The following is a 19,025-nucleotide window of genomic DNA, read 5'->3' as shown; positions in this document are numbered from 1 at the left end:
CCTTCCCCTCCAAGGGAACCAGTGTAATCTGAAGTCATCACAGAGGGAATTTTTTCCATTAACCATTATAAATATTGCTTAAACCGATTACACAAAGTACACATTACAACTCATAGTAAGGTATACGCAAACATAGAGATTTACTTCCAATCAGATTTGCTAGTTACCCCTTTCTCCCAAGTCACTTGCGTAGGCTTTGAGGATATATTATTTTCACACACTTTTCTAAGCACCGAATACACTTGGTTAATGACACAACAGCAAATGGCAAATTCATTCACAATCACGCAGATGCAGTAAGAGATATCCATGCCATTTGCTTCTCCATAATCCCAGGGCATTAATGATTTAAGTGGCACTATTCAGTGGCTCAGGTCAGACTGTTCTCCGACCCCAAAAAGTAAATTGGAAATACGAACAGGTGGTGCTAGAACTGAGGTTTCCTAGGCTAAAACGGTAAGTCCTCGACACCGGCCGGTATCCTTTGCACACGGCGGTGTCTGCTCTCTCCGTCTGAAATCTCGAGCTGGTTCCACCATCCAGGTTTGCTAAATGCAAGTGAATATTTTGCTTGACATTTTTACAACAGTTCACGCCTGAGCACAGAAAACATTTGTTTTCACTGTGCCCTTTCACATCTTCTGGTACCAGAGAACAGGTAACACTCGCTTTTACCCGTACGGTTATGACATCCTCTTATAACTGCAAAAAACCCCTCCAAACACCCATAACTTACAGCCTCATTTCAGTTCTTAAAGGCTCCACATTTACTGGCTTTAGCAATGAATTCCTTTAGCAGGGGACCATCCATTTGCCAAAATGCTGTAGTTTGTGTCACTTCCGTCAAATGATTGACACAAAACTTAAAGCAGAATTCCTCTAAGTCCTAAACAGGAAAGAAAAAAAAAAAAAAAAAAAAAGTGTTATTATCTTTGCTTCCACCACAGAAAATTACACTCAGGCACAAATGCCTGTATATGCTTTATGTTTTGCAGAGAATTAGACAAACACATTAACCCCGTGGCGCTCAATCTTTTTCCCCCACACAGCCACTATGTAAATCCAACAGAAAATAGTAATTCTACCCATGTAACATGGTTACAAGGGGAAAAGTAACTATAATTTGGTTCTCACTATATAGCTGCAGTCACAAAAATCAGCTATTCTGAGCAATATATATTTTAAAGGTTTCCCCACTTGAAGAGTTTGATCTGCATTCACTGACAGCTATTAAAATCCAATACAAATAGGAGATCTTGGGGTAATGAGATATAACCAAGACCATGGATTAAGAAAACTCAGCTCTTTTGTTCCATAACATAAACTCAAGTCTATACGTAAGTTTGGTTGACGTCCTGCTTAGTTAAGGGCTTAACTAAAGCCTTGAAGGTGCATGTCACCAGGCTCAATGCAAGTGTATACTAACTGGGTAGTTTTAAGGCACAGTTTAGGCAAGCGGCCCTCCTGTGCGTTAGAAACAGACTCATGTTACAAAGCATTTCACAGATGTCCCAAAAATGATTCAAAAGAAGCACTGTGGCATAGCAATACAGCATAGCAATTCTTGCAGAAAGTGGGCTCTGGATATTTGAGTCTACTTGGAAGTGCCTTCCATTTAAGGATTAGAAAAACCTCAGAGACAACCATCATTGCACCCACGTGATGTCAGAGAGAAAGGATGTCTAAAAAAAAAACCAAGAGACAGTCATCAATATAAGGTTGACCACAGAATGCTTCCCACTCAGACTATTTGTTTCCAGCTCCTCTTTTGAGGAGGAAATCAACTCTGTGGCGCAGATCTAAGCTGCTGTAAGGAGGATGCTGCAGCCCTTGCAAACTAGCAGCTGCCCACCCTGTTCTCTTTTCTTTATTACAAGTTTGGAGAACTACTACTTTGTACGTGAGAACACACCCTTCCTTAGCTGCTCAGCAGACTGGGTGCTGCAGTAAGGCATAACAAATTCGCAGAGCTCTTTAAGCCACATGAGGTATGAAAGACTGATTAATATTCATGTTTTCAAAGTCAATATTGAAAGCTAGCGCAACTGTGTGCCAGTGAGAGTTCTTGACACAACAATAATACAAAAATATATCCTGGCCTAAAACCAAGCATTCTGAAGCTGCAGATCTTGACTTGTGTGGCATCTGTGCAACAAAAAAAGACAAGCTTATTAGAACTGAACACTGAGGGTTTTCTTTTCTTTTTTTAAATAACAGAATGAACTAACATTTTAAACAAAATTACATCATACACATTACAATATTTTGTACTACTTTATTAAAAAAATTCATATTCCAAGTCAATGCAACAGAAGCATACAATAAACGGAAATACTGTAGTATTAGTAAGTAACTTTGGAAAATTTAAAGTTCTGTATAAAAAAAGGCTGAATTTCATTTGCAGATGGATGCACTCCCAGCAAACCGTAGTTAATAGAGACTTAAGTGAATAAAGGCACAAGGTACATCCAATGATTATTTTAAAAGCTACAATAAGAAGCCAGACCTGACCTAATTCTAGCCACTTCAATTCAGTCAATCACCAAAAAAAAAGACAGTATAGGAGAGTTTCATGTCATGGAGGTATTTTAAACTAGTGAAGCAGCTTCTTTTAACTGTTGTCTTCCAGACGCACAGTCCCTTGAATAAACTACATCACCCAAGCAATTCCGAGCCCCCATCTAGCACTACTGCAAAAAAAGTGGTAAAAACCACTTTTTACTGAAAACCAATCCCTCAGTGTCACCCATTCTCTCCCTGATGTAGCACTGAAGCCTACGTTTCTAACCTCATTTCTAACCTCATTTAGCTAGTGAGGTACAGCCAAGGCATAGTAACTGGATTTCTTTTACCCCTTACAAGCGGAATCAATCATATACTGAAGACCCATCCTGCAAAAAAATCTTTTAAGGCTAAAATATGGAAATCTTCCTATTTTCCATGAACTCCCACCAAAGAAGTCGTTATTCACAATGCTGCTGAAGCCACAATTCAGACACACTAAAACAGCCCTTTGGGTAAGGTGTATCAAACAAGCAACACGCTACAAAGCTCTGAAATAAGTTAGGGCATCTGCATGCCAATTGCTGGATATTAAGTACAGGTAAAAGCAATGAGTTGATTTACTGAGTACCAAAACTGCTTTATAAGCATAAGTAGCAAGTTAAAAACTAACTGAGCGCGAAGCTGCAAACATGATCGATGCACAGATACTATGCTGAACACTAATAGCCGACGCAAGCCCAGGAATACTTCCTGATTAGTTCATGAAGCAGCAGGTTAATGATCTAGTAGAGAAATCAGACATAATGCAGCAGGGAAGTTTGCTAGCCTCCCCCCTTTCCACACACTATTTCTCTGTCTTCAAAATTTATTAGGCCCCTAAAGAAGTTCTTATCCTGTCATTTCATTAGCATACTGTGAAGACTGAAAGTGTATTTGACTGTAGTGAAACAAAGCAAACCAAAAAGTCAACAAAAAACCACCCCGCCAACCAAAAAAAAACCCCAATGCACTCAGTCCCCAAACCTACCACCATATGACATCACACACACCACACAACCTTATAAATAAGTAACTTAAGGCTTACAAGACTGCTTTTCGTAATGTTATGGGTTTTGCTTTGTATTTAAACCCTTCCCTTGTTTCAGAGTTAGTGTTTTCATCCTCAGAAATTTTTTGTTACAGGCTTCCGCCCCGCCCCACCCCCAGAAATAGCAATTCATGAAGCCTGGCACAGCTCATAACCTTTTACCATGAAATTAAGCAATGTAAACATTTACAGATACTGACTCTCAGCCTGGGACTTAAGTCATCTTTAGGTATCTGTGTACTAGTTCACCTTCCCAGTATTAGTTTATGGAAAAAAAAAATACATCTCTCATAGCAAATACATTTTTTAGAATTCCAACATTCTCAAATTCTGAAAATGGCAAATAGTATTATCTGATAGTAAGCTAGAGAGAGTTTATATGAAAATATAACTCGCTGCTTTTCTCCATAGTTTAAGTCAGAAAGCAGCCACCTATTTAAAGAGATTGAAGTTTAGAAGTTTACCTCTGCATCATATCTGACAGCGGCAGAGAGCAATGAAAATGCATTTTCCACAGTAATTCCTCTCTTGATAATGTGTTGACACAGTTTTTTCAGTCTATTTTCACAGTACGAAGTAGCCAAATCCAAAAGTCCTGCAATTAAAATGCCATCGTATTAGTCACTTGTGATGATCTCTGCTCTTTCAACAACAGTTTATGCTCCCGGGGCACAGGTTGCATCCGTATTCTGCATGCAGTGTTCTATATGTCTATAACATGCTTTTTGCAAGTAGGTCACTATTCAGAAAAATGTATTTTACCATTACACAGGAAGAAAGGCCCTTTATTACTTCATGCCACAATCCTGTTAATCTCTGTAAATACGCAAGCTGTTCCACCGATTTGCATACCTAACTGCTTGCGAGAGTGGAACTGTCACAAAACAGGCACCACAACACGAGCAAAAAGCTACCGTTATAAAAATCTGTGCTGGAATTACAGCTTGCTCTTTGCTCTGCCGTCCAAGTTTCCCCTAGTAGATCTACCGAGATTCTTTCGTATTATCCGGAACAATAATTGACTAAATTTAGTAAAATACACAAGTATTTTAACCCAGAGAAATAGTTTCTCTCCCAACCTTGAAAAAACTGCTCATAGTTTATTTCTGAATATGCACCATTTTTGCTGTAGTAAGTTTGCTACAACAGTATTTTAGAGACAGCTTAATTAATCACCAGTAAAATGCATTATAGGCTAGACTGGAAGCCTATATTAATGTATTTATCCTGCATCCCCTGTCTCAGTTTTTCTGGATGCTGCTTTCTAACATAATTGGACCATAAGCAATACCTATTGCATCTTCAGGTGGAAGGTCAACACTGTCTGTATACAAGTACTCAAGAAAGGCACGATACACAGGATAAGAAAACTGGTCTATTTCTATCACTTCCTTCATATCCTCATTCCAGTATGACTGGAACATGGTTCTGAAGTGTTCACACCTAAGAGACAAAGACATCATCTGGAACACTATTGTATGTACACATGAACATTATTACATTACAGTCCCCCTGAAACACGTATTTGGGGCACTCTGCAATATTCACAAATATTTTAGCATACCCCATCACAGCCAGTGGTCCACATTTGAGTTCCTAATACCGTGGGCATTGTTATACTTGTGCATCAAGATAAAACTCTTATTTGATCTATGCTACAGAAATGTCTGTGTATACATTGCAATCAGACCAACTTTAACAGAATTTATTATCCTGGGAACAACAAATAGGCTTGATGAAAATTGAATATGGACCATTTTAAGACAGAGTTTTAATTCAACTCCTTTTACAATCACTTCATTTAAAGTGATTATGGATACATAGATGCTATATATTGCAGGTTTAAGGGTCCCTCCCTACCCCTTACGTTTTTTCCCCCCTCAGATGCAATACTAAGAGGTTATTCTCTATAAAGAAGAGCTATGAAACATGACCACTACCTGATTTTCAGAACAGCTTTGTGGACATGGATGTACTTTCCATCCACACGAAACTTTAGGTCTGAGGTTTCTGGGCTGTCAAACTCTTTCTTCAGAGACTCTGCTACTGTTAAAAAGTCTTCATGCTCTACAGAAACAATTTTAAAAACAAACAAAAAAACCCATGTTAAGCATCTTAAATGGATCACACACATCACTACCTAAAGCTAGCAGCTCAACTAAGAGCATGTCAAGGAAAATAGGTCAGTATCAGAGGTCCATTGGCTTAAGCAGTGAAATGGGAAGAATGAATTAATCCCATACCATTTCCTGTTGGCAAGGGCTGCTCCGCAACAGCTACAGACAGCAGCAGTCAGCAGTTCCCGTCCCAGCTCGTTGCACAGAGGTAGCACAGCACCAGGGAAAGTACCTGGAGAACCTCCTTTCTCATTCTCAGCCTGGGCACCACCCATGATACTGCCAGCCTCTTGGCAGCTCAGTGCTAGTGCTGGGTCACCTCAGCTCTGCAAATGGCAAACTAGTCTCTGCGGTTAACCTGCAAACTGCTGGTAATGAGAATCTACAGCATCACCTGCAACTCCCATGAGACACGGTGTACACTACTTCAACTGCACTGACACGGTGTGATCTGAGCCTAAATAGTAAGAAAACATGCCACCAGTTGGCCGCTTTTTTGTGCTGGCAGATTGGATATTGTTTGCAGGTTGTCTGTTAGGTCTTTGCCAGGGCTCACTAACATGAGCTATCACTGACACCATTAAACTCAGTTTATTAGTCAGTTATGACAACACAAAATCCAGCAGCAGTGCTGCTGAAGAAGGGAGACTGTACCAAGAACACAGTATCTACTACCAAGGACACAGGACTTCAGCAGTTTTGGAAGTGGATTAAAGCTGAGATATCACAGCTTTTTGACAGTTCTTTACATTAAGGCCTATGGCACTGGTCCTACAGAGGTCCCATTCTGTGTCTCTAAAAATCATATGAGAGTTGCAGCACAAGTTGGCTAAGGCTTGTAGTAAAGCAAGGACCCTGAAGTTTTAGAAAACCTAATTTAACCTGCTATTTGAAGCTTCTGTTGATGCATCTTAAAAGTGTGTTTCAAAACACATGGGTTCTAAGAAGCGAAGTATGGAAAAGAAAAATAAGTGGATTTCCACTATAATGGGATGTGGCCTGTCTCCTGTGTCCCACAGGACTGCATATTCTTCATCTGTATACAACCCACAAATTACTCTTCACCATTAGGGACAGCTAAATTAGTTGGTATTTGAAAAGAAATACTGTTATAACAAACTGCTGTGACAGACAAGTCGTGTTTGTGCCACAAAAGACCATACACTCCTCCGATTTACATGGATCATCCACAGAACCTGCATCTCATCAGGGCTAACTAAACCATGCTCCAATCCCCCTCCATTTGCTCATGTGATTTTTTTTTCTAGGTCATCAGCTTAGCTTAAGCTATGCAGTAGATCAACTTTCACTCCAAATACCTTAAGTTCATTCCTCAAAAAATGCTGCAGATTTGTACTTCACCACAGCCAATCCTGAGTGACTGATTCATTTTTTTGGCAGAGCCATCATAACTGGAAGTAGAACAATAACCTTTATGCAGAGTTAGCTCTCACTGAGACAAACCCCAAAAAAAACAAAAAGAAAAAAGGGGTTTTTTAACCTATATGAATAAAAAAGGTAAGGGAAGGAAAAAACGCATATGGAAAATACAGATTAAAAATGCTCTCAGAATTAATGCTTTTGATTTAAATATTCAGTAAGTAGGATTATCAGAATAAGAGGGGAAGAACCCCCAAAGGCTAAGAGGAATTAAAATGCAGGTACCAAATTCGAATACTTTGTCATACTCAGTCTGGGAATACTTCATAAAAATCAAGAACTTGAAAGGTACTGACACTGGGGAGATGTCATTTAAACAGCCTTCACTATTAGCAAAAGGCAACAGACCTGAACAACCATCAGACCTCTACAGAGGGCAAAACTAACACATATTGCAGAGGATTAGAGAATGGAGAAAGTGAGAAGTAGGATAAAACAAGACTTGGATTTACCCAGAAGCAGATCACTCCAAGATAATCTTCTCTCTCTCTGGTAAAATTATTCAGTTTTCCTCTACAGAGAGATGCTGTTATCTGGACCTCTATAAATGTGATAACATGCTAAATGAGAAGTTAAGATGGAGAAGCTGGGTTAGGATAAAGTCTGAATCTGGAGAAAGGTTACTTAGGATGTGATCCCTCCACAAACCCAATTTTGTACTGCGACTAACAAAATTGGGATCTGTTGTCAATATGAAAACAGATTAGATCTCCTAAATGATCTTGATAGCTGAAGTGGCAGATCTAAGACGAAAATATCTTCATGTTTTGAACATGAAAACACCTTCATGTTTTCAAGGAAGTGCAAGTTAAGTACTTTATAGCATATTTGGGGTCAAATAAGAATTAGCAGCATGTGAATCAAAGATAATCAAGAAGAAAGGCTTGGGCTTATTTGTTGGTCACAGAGACTGCATCCCAAAGTGTAATCCAAGGCAGTATAAGAACAGAGTTCCAACAGAGAAAACAATTATATTAGGGTCTTGTTATACAGGGACTATTATTTACAAGTCTGACTGTCTTTGGGGAAAGCCAAACTAAATCGAGTTGAGAGAAATCATCTGACAAAATGAAAACTTGTAATTCTTTTACTTTACTTTCCTAACATGAAACATAGCAGAGAGATTCACTCTTTCATATTCAGATTGGAAGGGTAAATACTAAGATGGGAAAGCTAGAGACAACACTTGTAATTCAAAATTGTTAGATGCCAAAGGAACAAGCATCAGGAGCAAGCATCTTCGAGGAAGGAATAGTTTTAAGAGAAAAAAGTTATGCTGAATGATCCAGGAGTCCTTCCCAGTCCTGAGCTGGAGCTCAAACAATACAAATGTAGGAAATACACAATATTCACAATGCAATGGTAAAACTGGGTTCTCTCCAGATGTATACTGGCAAACAATCAGTCTTGTTAACCCTGTTCTGGATCCTTAGCTGCTGAAGTAGACTGTTTTCTTCAGAAGAAAAAAAACTAGCTAAGAGAGCTAGTTTTAATTGCCAGTTCTCCTTAAAGCAGGAACCATCCTGCCGCAGAAGTCGTATCTGTGTAATGTACACAGATTAAAGCACTGACTGCCGTATTGGAGCTTGTTCTCACCTACTGACAGAAGACGCCACATAACAGCAGGGGTAGCGAAGCAAGCAAACACATCATCAGTGCAGGCAAAGTGAGTGAGGTGGGGAAGGATCACTGACTGCCCACGGCATTGGCCCCACATGTACACCTGGCCGCCCTGGGTCTTGGCAGCCGACGTGTGAGCAGAGTGGCAGGCTGCAATCTCCACAACCCTGGAAACAGAAGAAACCTTGTAAGATACTTACAGGTACAGAATCAAGTGACTTTCCAAATGCCTCACCAAAATAACAGCCAACCAAACTATGCATCTACACTCCTGTACTTCTTTTTGTCCTGCATGAATATGATAGTTTGAATGGATCAGTATTTAAAAACTGCAATGACATTTTCAGATTGCTTGTAGATTTTATTGTAATCAGATATTGCTTTAATTATGTCATTCTCATCAGCTGACATTCCTTCTTTTCTTCCATAACCATGGGAAAGGGACAAAGCAAAACAAAGTTTTGTTTCTCCCCTTTAAAACCAATGCACATCAGACATTTATGCTCAGGAAGAAATACTTATGGAGCTTATGAAACTTCCAGTTAGGGAACCGGCAGGAAAGTTATACTACTAAGATTTTTGCAGAGTGTTTTTCAGAACTTCATTCAAACAGATGTTGTAAAAACTCTCTCATTTTGAGATTTATATCCTGTGTATTTTTCAATAAATCCTTTATTATGAAACCCTTCTATCCTGCCTTTAATGTGGCTTTTTTGTATGTAGACAGAGATCTGACCTACTGCCTGTATTTCTGACTTCTTATTTTGCTGTAAGTTTCCTTTCCTCAGCACTGAGATTCAGCATGGAACATGGACAGTGCTTCATTTGAGGAGAGGTGACTACACGCATTTAACTCCACATTCTTGAAAAGCTAGGGTTGTTTTTTAAATAAAGTCTATATAGTGTTTTCATCTATCTCACATACTTCCTTAAAATATTAGAGCTGCTGATGCACACTTATCTATTCTGTTCTCCCATTGCTCACACAATCCCTATCTTGCTATCTGAAACATCATAAAAACAGAGAAGAATCGCCCTTCCATTAAAAGGACTGCAAGGACGTTTCCAGTGTCTCTCTTCACAGGATAAGCAAAAACCAGGGGAAGTTCCAGCGTTAGTTCAAAATAAAAGCTACGCTTTCCTCTTTTTTCTCCATGCTAAAAACGCATCATAGGATTTCATGCTTTTGTGCCAGAAACAGATCAACTGGGACAAATAAAGGTCCTTCCAAGCAGTCTAAGAATATACATATCAAAATGTTTATTCCTTTAGAGAACAATATCCATAAAGAGTTAGCTTTTTAGGCAAAGAGCTTTTTTAGCACAAAGCCCACATTTTAAGTGCAAAAATTATTTCAAGATAAAATACAGAAAGAATCTATAATCACTTTCAGTATATGTATCGATAATTTCTGGCACATAAAAGACTAATGGGTTGTTTTACACCCTTATCAACTTGTGAACCTCTATGCAACACTGAGATCTTTCAGCACCTCTGCATGAGACATCATAAAGTAATTATTTTAGGGACAACTTATTGTCCATCATAGCTATCCACCTGAACTACCTCCTTCCCCAAACTTTCTTTCCTTAGCAGAACAGATTCTTATTTTTAGAGTAACTATAGTATACTTAAGAAGCATAGTAGAACATGTACCATAACACATGTACTTACAGTACAGGATAACATGTTAAGCATATACTTGATATCAAAATTCAGGAAGCTGACCTTCACAACTGTTCCTCCAAGCTGACAAAACAAAGTCTAAAAGTTCCTTACAAGCTATATGTGCAATATTCTTCAAGACAGCATCAAATGCCACCTCCTAAGGAACTGTCACCAGCATTACATATAAATGACAAAAGAGTTATATAAATGAAAGGACCAGGAAAAGCAGCATTAATATGCTTCATGGGAAATGACAGCTCACCCACTTATAGCACTGTTTCCAAGGGAGCCAAGTCAAGCAAGATGAGTAAGTTCAAGTGACTTATCTCTCCCTTAGATTCCAAGCAGAAGTTCTATGATATTTTCTCCCTCCTTTAGTCATTGAACAAATGCCAGTTTTATTATAATCCCATGCTTGAATTCACATACAATTCTAAATGCAACAGTTCTTCTTAGTTCACTCAAAAAATAAATCGCTAAGAAAACAAAGTTGATCTATTTGCAAACATACACATTCCTCTTCCAGTGCTTTTTTAAAGAATATTTCATTTTGCTTTGCTACTGTCAGTTCCTTCACAGACAAGCCAGCCTCACCTCAGTGGCTTCTATTGTGATGGTTCCTTTCTTCTCCTCCCCCCCCCATTTTTAAGCTCTTAAATAATCTCAGTACTGTGCAAAATTTAATTTAATGTTAGTGTGAAAAACAGGAAAAAATAGGAATGACTTCCCACAGATACAGTTTGGAAATGGAGAAAAACCAACCACAAGTGTTTCCTAGTTAAGAGGAGATTATAAATTAAGAGATTTACAAGTTAAGGGATTTATAGACTAAGAGCTTTCCAAACGGAGGTACATTAATCTATAGGTATACACATGAGTCCAGAGAATGGGACTGAGGTCCAAGTTTGGAGGTGAACAGCAGAAGAGCCATCCCAAATATGAGGATGACAAGGGTGCTGAAAGAGGGTGGACAAGGGTTAGGGTTATTGTTTTATGACTCTAGGAAGCTAAGAAACTACAAACTACTGACTGGTACCACTGGTAACAGTAGTAGTATCTGCCCTTAGCTCCAGCAACCTTGCAAATCAAGTCCTGTTTTCATGGTTGGCTATGGTCAGCCTTTCAGAAAATTGTTTTTTCCTCACAGGTCACTTCTTACAAAGGTGGTGCTTCCCTCCCCCCTCCTTTTTTTTTTTTTTAAATGTAGGCCTCAATACAGCTTAAAAGCTTGGCTTATCAATTTCATAGCTCCAAATTTTTAATTAAAGGAACCAGATTTAGAATAGCCTAACACTTAGTCATTTATTGTCTTTCAGTATCAGGTAAATACAAATCAATCATAGAATATCAGGTTGGAAGGGACCTCAGGGATCATCTGGTCCAACCTTAACATATGTATACTTTCAATAATCACTACAGATAGCAAAAAGCACTCAATCTATAGTAAACAGTAAGTTACCATCCTTTCCTATGCTTTTAACATTAGCGATAGAAGAACAATCCACAAAGCCCTAAACATGCATGCTTCCAGCACTACACACCGCATAACACATGCTCAGACTTATCAATCCAGAAACAGCTTCAGCAAGATTACCTTTCTTTTTCCATCATGATCTGCACCGGGCTTAGCTGGTTACTTTTATTGCCAGTTCCTAGCTGCCCGTAAGTGTTAGCTCCCCAGGCATAGAGCAAACCCTCATCTGTTAGTGCTAGTGTGTGCGCATAGCCACAGGCAATCTGTAAGTAAATGTATAAGCATTACTACTAAACAAAACAGAGATGAGAAACAAAATTATTGCACACATTACCTTAGTCTAGCTGATGTTAAATATCTCAGGCATTCTTCATTTAGCACTACAATGTGTTATTTCTCAGTACTTAAAGCTAACACAAAATACATTAACTCTAAGTACTGGAAAAGTCCCAGCTTCATTAATTTAGTGTTCATTGGTTACTCCTAAATGATTTACTGCAAAGCCTCCCTAGCCTTTACTTGCTTTCAGTTGCAGACTCTTCACATGAAGAACAGCAAACTCCATCATCACGCCTTGCAACTCTGAAATACTTTGAGAATTTGGTATTTTGAATACTGTACAAACTATGAGAGCTGCAGTTCAACAGCCAACAACCGTTCAACCCAAATTACCACATGAAACTCCACAGAACCTTACTAAAAACCTAGGAAATCCCAATTTTCAGTCTCATTCTTTAGCTGGGAAGAAAAGAAACCAAAACAACCACCAACCAACCCACCCCACACCCATGACATTCATTTTGCCTCTACTCTCACTTCTGAAGGGCTAATTAGGATATTAATGTAGAATCTAATTTGAACATCTTGGTTTTCTTGTTCCCCTTCATTTCTTGTCTTTGCCTAGTGGGTTTCATTCATTCAGCTTTGTAACAAAGATGCAATTTGTATCCATGTCATAATGTACTTATAGGTCCACTAGCTAACTTTAAATCATTCAGAACATTTACAAAAGCAAGTATTTTACAGCTTACTTGCACTTTTTATAAACCTAATATAATTTATAGGAGCTAAAGGAAAAAAAAAAAAATCAGTATTTGAACTGTGAAATCTAGAAGCAGGTATAAGATTCCAAAGATACAGTTTTAGCAGATGCTAGCAACAGGAATGCATTTTCATTTCCGTGTTAGACATACCTGGAGTATACACACACCATGTAATGCTGCCACTCTGCACGGCGTTAGTTGATTGCCATTGTTTCCAAGACCTAGCTGACCATTACCATTGTAACCCCAGCCGTAAACCTGATTGCAAAAGGAAAATAAAATTAAGCCACTCCTCTGTAGAAGAATAGAACATTTAAGACTTAGTATCAAATACAAGTCAAAAAAGCACATCTTCTTAAAAAACTATACACTATTTGAAGAGCAATATAGAGAAGGCTGAAAGATATTAAATATACTGCAATGACTGACTGTATTCAACTTTTCAATCCTGCATTTACCTTTTAAAGAAGCTTTCTAAAATATAGTTGTCTTTGAAGTACTAGGAATTTTGCAATAAACTTGCAATACACCAAAATCTCTCCCATAGCATCAACATTTTAGTTGACTTTTACACCTTCTGTGCTCCTTATTACTTCTTTTTTTAAAGAAAAAAAGAAATTAGTTATTCTGATCAGCTGATCAGCTACTGAATTAGTTCACTAATTACTGAAGTCCCCAGTTTAGCTCTTATTTTTCCTTTAATTTTGTTATGGTGGACACATCAAGACAAAAGTATATACAATGAAAGCTCATCTCAGCCTCAGGGACTTTTACAGTCACTCCAGTCACAAAGAAATGCTATGCTCCAAGTTTGGTGAAATGTAGTAAAATTGAGGTTTCATACCTAGAAACAAGATAGCACCATAAACTTAGTGAAACGAACAGTTGCACAATACTAGGGCAATGTTTAAAAGCTTGATTTGGTTTTATTGCTGGCAATTAAGCAATGTTTTTAAGGACCAGGATCAGTCAGTGTGTTCTTGCAGGAAGATTAACTGTTTAATTGTGCACGCTTTCAAAAAACTAATTAAGACATATGTTAAATGATCTATTGAAATAAGGAAGACATACATGCTTATCACAACTGTTCAAATTCTTGTAGTTGCAGACTCAGACAGAATTATGTTCCAATACAGTCTTTGCCATAAGAAGGAACGTTTAGTGTAAAGATAGCCTCTCCAGTTAATTGCAGAGTTTTCCTTAAATTGGTCTCAGAGAAGTTATCGATGTAACTCTATATAACTCTATCAATATAACTCTATCACTTGAGCACTCCATGTCAGCATTTCTCCATGTTCAGACATTAACTTAGTAAGTCCGGGTAACAGAGAGAGAGCATGAGAATGCAGCAATGCTTACCTCACCATTGTTTACTACAGCCATGGAGGAAGTCTGACCACAAGCAATGCCAACTACCATTTTACCCTGTAAACAGTTCGAAACTCTGCGAGGAGTTGGTTGATTTGCTGTAGATCCAGATCCAACTTGACCACAGTTATTATAGCCCCAAGCGTACAGCTGTCCATAAAAATAAACAAACAAAACCCAGCAGTTTAGGCCTTAATAATAGTAAATGGTAATAAATTATCTTACTGAAGTCAGCATCAGATTGGGTAAACTATTCTATTTAACAAGCTAAAATGCTTAAAAATTATTTTCAACAGCTGAAAATTGTAAACAGCAATAGGACTGATCTAGCAAATATGAACATAGCACTTTTTTCAGCTTCTTGCTACAGAACTGGAGCATCTAACTACAAGAGGAAACAAAAGGAACATATTTCTATATTAAATATAAGTTAGACTATAAGACAAAGAGCATAGTGAGTGGACTGTCTTTATACTTTCATGATGTTGGAAAAAGAAATGCAAGCCAGAATGTTATGTGTTTCCCAGACAAGCTCAACTCCCCAGTTTACAGCTATTTAGTTTTCTTTACAGAACTCTAAACCAGGTTATTGCTGGACACTCATCATACATCTTTTCTATCTTTCAAGAGCTGTGAAAGGAGATGGTTTCGTCAGCCCATGCTTCACAGTAGCAAAACTCTGTTACACAATGACATTAACAAAAAAGCACCATCTCTGACAGTTCAAAGTTTGCCAGTGGCAAACCAATAATAATAAAACCAAAAATATTGGTTCCTTTCATCTAAAACTCCAGAAGACAGGGAAGTAGTTTGCTATTAAAAAAAAAAAAAAAAAATGTTTACAGCTTTGTATTTTCAGTTCTTTCAATTTTTATTATGTGCATATACACCCATAGCTTGGCAAAAAACTGTTTCTGATAGTTCATCCTCTGGCACTTCTCCCACTTAAAAAGTTTGTCCTCTTGGAAACACCCAGCCACAGACATGCTAGTCAGTAAAAGCACACTGACAGAGATACCCTAATGTGAAGTCAGCACATCCTTTGGTGCCAGAAGCCTCCTGTTTAACTGCAACACCAAACCAAAACTCAGTCATTAGAAACAAACACCTCCTCCACCACCAAAAAATAATAAAAAAACCACACCAACCAACAAAACCCCCACCAAAGACAAGAACAAAAAAACTTCCCAGCAACACAACTCATTTACCATGTGTAATATGAACAAAAGAAAGCATTAGTCCTTTGCTTTTTGTTACTTGTATTTGCTGGATCTTCGATTCCTACTGAATATTTGAAGATGCTCTATAAAATATCTTAATTTCAATAGCATGGAAAAAAATTAAAGGTAGAGCATCTCAGAAGGTAGATCAAAATGCCAAAGAGCTAATCAGTTTCCTTTCTCAGAGAAGCACAAATGTCTGCAGTACTTTAAGTCTATCATTAAGATACTTTTTTTTCAAATTTGCACTGCATTAAAATTGCACTGAACCAACTGTACAAATCAATTATGCCAAGTATTTCCATGAACACTTCCAACTACAATGCATCTCTGAAACTCCAGTGTGCTGGTTTTGGCTGGGATAGAGTTAATTTTCTTCACAGCAACTAGTATGGGGCTGTGTTTTGGATTTGTGCTGAAAACAGTGTTGATGATAACACAGGGATGTTTTAGTTACTGCTGAGCAGTGCTTACACGCAGTCAAGGCCTTTTCTGCTTCTCACACCACCCCACCAGCGAGGAGGCTGGGGGTGCACATGAAGCTGGGAGGGGACAGGGCTGGGACAGCTGACCCCAACTGACCAAAGGGCTGTTCCATAGCATATGACGTCATGCTCAGCATATAAAGCTGGGGGAAGAAGAAGGAAGGGGGGGACGTTTGGAGTGATGGCATTTGTCTTCCCAAGTAACCATTACGTGTGATGGAGCCCTGCTTTCCTGGAGATGGCTGAACACCTGCCTGCCGATGGGAAGTAGTGAATGAATTCCTTGTTTTGCTTTGTTTGTGTGTGTGGCTTTTGCTTTACCTATGAAACTGTCTTTATCTCAACCCACGAGTTTTCTCACTTTTACCCTTTTGATTCTCTCCCCCATCCCACTGGGGGGAGCGAGTGAGCGGCTGCGTGGGGCTTAGTTGCTGGCTGGGGTTAGAATCATAGAATCATTAAGGTTGGAAAAGACCCTTAAGATCATCGAGTCCAACTGTTAACCTAGCACTGCCAAGTCCACCACTAAACCATGTCCTCGAGCACCACGTCTACCCGTCTTTTAAATACCTCCAGGGATGGAGACTCAACCACTTCCCTGGGCAGCCTGTTCCAGGGCTTGACTGCCCTTTCGGTGAAGAAGTTTTTCATGATATCCAACCTAAACCTCCCCTGGTGCAGCTTGAGGTCGTTTCCTCTTGTCCTATCGCTTCTTACTTGGGAGAAGAGACCAAACCATGACATCCAGATAAACCATGACATCCAGACCATGACATTCATGACATCCAGATATATCAAGTCACAAGGGTTTTTGCAGCCAAATCTTTCTGTAAATAAAACTCTGCTTAACACATTTCACTGCTTTCAGTATAATCAGTTCTGGTACAGATAAAACCTCAGAGCACAAATAGACTAAGACACTGCAAGGTACACTAGGGATGGATTTATAGTACATTAACTAGCCACAATGGCGAGCGAGCTGCAAATATCAGCTCCATGGTAAATATAAGGAAACTTCCTTGCTTCCATTGAGATTTCAAGCATGTTACGTTTATTATAAGAGACAGCATGGTCATCACAGGCAGCTATCACAGCAGCTGGAACCACTAGTTTAACTAATACATGATCACCCTTGCCTTCCCACATGCAAACCAGATTTTATAGATTAACCAAGTCAAACGTGACAGCATGAAGATCTTTCCTAAGTGTAGGCTCTCCTTTCAGATACAACCCAGATCACTTAAATTAACCCAGTGTCTCTTTCCTACCCTCAAAATACTGAGTTGCTACTTTGTATTACTGTTTCACTATGACTCCATACTGAATCATAACACAGACATGCTCAGATTACGAGGATGGAAAGAACTGTAGTTTCCATTTTCATTGTTAGGAAGGTTTTAAAATTAGAACTCTTCTTTTGTTAAAGCAGAGCTGAAACCAGGCTTTCCTCCATGCAGTAACACACAACTCTAATCAAGTACACACACGCTGGTCAAATCTGACTAACTGGAAACTAATTGTACACGTTTCCCGTGACACATAGCCTTAAGCCATGTCAACAAATAGCACAAAGGAGACTTGGATACAAACCAAGTGCTCTTTCATCAGCTACACGCAAAGGTATTCAGAGGTGTGCAGAGCAACATTCTCTCACAGTACCAGCGTGGACATCACGAAGACTACAAGAAACAGACTAAAGGCTAACCAGTGAATACAAACAACTCAATATACCCCTTAAATAACAGAACTGCAAGCAAATAACAATGTTACATTTGCACCTTACAAACCATTCTCTCACCTCCAACTGGCACAGCTTTCTGGTCTCATCCCTGTGAGACATGAAACATGAAAGCCACAAGAGTTTACTAGCCTTTTATTCCCTTGTTCTTGTGGTTGGGTTGGTTTTTTTTTTGTTGGGGTTGGGGGGGGGGGGGGGGTGTGTTTCCAAGCCTGCTCTGAAGAAAGGGAGACCCTAGTTTGAGGCAGCAGGAGAAAATGTTATATTGTAACTACACTGTAGAGAAAGAGAGAACTTCAGATTGCAAGGTCACCTGCACTATTCACTTCAAGAAGGAGATTAAGAGGTTTGAACAGGTTTCAACTTACATCCCCATCAAAGGACAGTGCCATGGAATGATGAGAGCCACAAGCTACTTCCACCACTTTCTTTATTAACAGATTTGTGCAAACTTGAACAGGAGTAATGCCCTGATTGGTTGTGCCATTCCCAAGCTGGCTGTAACCATTATGTCCCCAAGCATACACTTCACCATCTGCAAAAATATTTAAGTTTGTGATAAAAACCACCAAAAATTCCAAGGAAATTAAGATAGATAGAACTCTAAGAAATTAGCAAATGCCAACATGAAAGTGAAAGGACATTAACAAATAGTGAAACTATTACAAAAATCATCTGTACACTAAAAATTTATGTACTTTGTATACAACTTTGTATATACATACATCACAGTATAACCTCTAGATTTATTGTGGCAATACACGAAAGTGCACAGGTAAGACTGAGTATGTCATAAATGATAGAGTAAAACTCTACAGTTGCAACATAATGGAAATGCAACAGAAACTTACTTGACCTGTTACAGAATACATTTAGTTCCACTTAAGACCAATGAGAACCCCTTAGTGTACATTGACCAATTAACAAGTTAATACAATTACACCTTAATCCATTCTTGTTAAATGCAAGTGGAACTTAAAATCTGTAACTTATGTTTCTATACTAAATGTTAATTTTCTACCTTCGGTGCAAAGTACAACATGGGGTCCGCTTCCATAACTGAGACTGGAAATCTTCTTTCCACATAAGGCTTCTAATTTCTTTGGTACTATTGTGCTCTGATTATCTCCAGTTCCCAGACAATTATTGCAATTCAGTCCAAAAACAAATACCTGAAAAACATAGGAATACTCATTTTAAGTGATTCATACTCAGGTAGGCACAGATGTGGTAATATCCGGGTCTTCATAAAGCCATGAC

At 38.7% G+C, this 19,025-nt stretch overlaps 1 protein-coding gene across 11 annotated transcripts in view; it reads right to left on the bottom strand.

The window, feature by feature from the left end:
• The window catches only part of RCBTB1 (RCC1 and BTB domain containing protein 1), a 29,682-nt gene that overhangs the window by 3,699 nt on the left and 6,958 nt on the right, over window positions 1-19,025 (bottom strand). For 5 of the 11 annotated variants that reach the window (XM_082304172.1, XM_082304169.1, XM_082304173.1 and 2 more), the window contains 10 exons: window positions 18,787-18,937; window positions 18,134-18,300; window positions 14,314-14,472; window positions 13,105-13,212; window positions 12,032-12,174; window positions 8,746-8,936; window positions 5,533-5,659; window positions 4,884-5,035; window positions 4,057-4,187; window positions 11-886 (listed from right to left, as the gene is read on the bottom strand). In XM_082304172.1, the coding sequence (XP_082160298.1) occupies window positions 746-886; window positions 4,057-4,187; window positions 4,884-5,035; window positions 5,533-5,659; window positions 8,746-8,936; window positions 12,032-12,174; window positions 13,105-13,212; window positions 14,314-14,472; window positions 18,134-18,300; window positions 18,787-18,937 (1,470 nt within the window). In that variant the 3' untranslated portion in view covers window positions 11-745. Of the gene's footprint in view, window positions 1-10; window positions 887-4,056; window positions 4,188-4,883; window positions 5,036-5,532; window positions 5,660-5,835; window positions 8,937-12,031; window positions 12,175-13,104; window positions 13,213-14,313; window positions 14,473-18,133; window positions 18,301-18,786; window positions 18,938-19,025 lie in introns of those variants that run through there. The other 6 variants (XM_082304170.1, XM_082304175.1, XM_082304174.1 and 3 more) reach the window with 6 other exon arrangements.

This window comes from Platalea leucorodia, assembly GCF_965183815.1.
Source record: "Platalea leucorodia genome assembly, chromosome: 2".
Taxonomy (NCBI): Eukaryota; Metazoa; Chordata; class Aves; order Pelecaniformes; family Threskiornithidae; genus Platalea; species Platalea leucorodia.
This window is presented reverse-complemented; position numbering and strand designations above follow the sequence as displayed.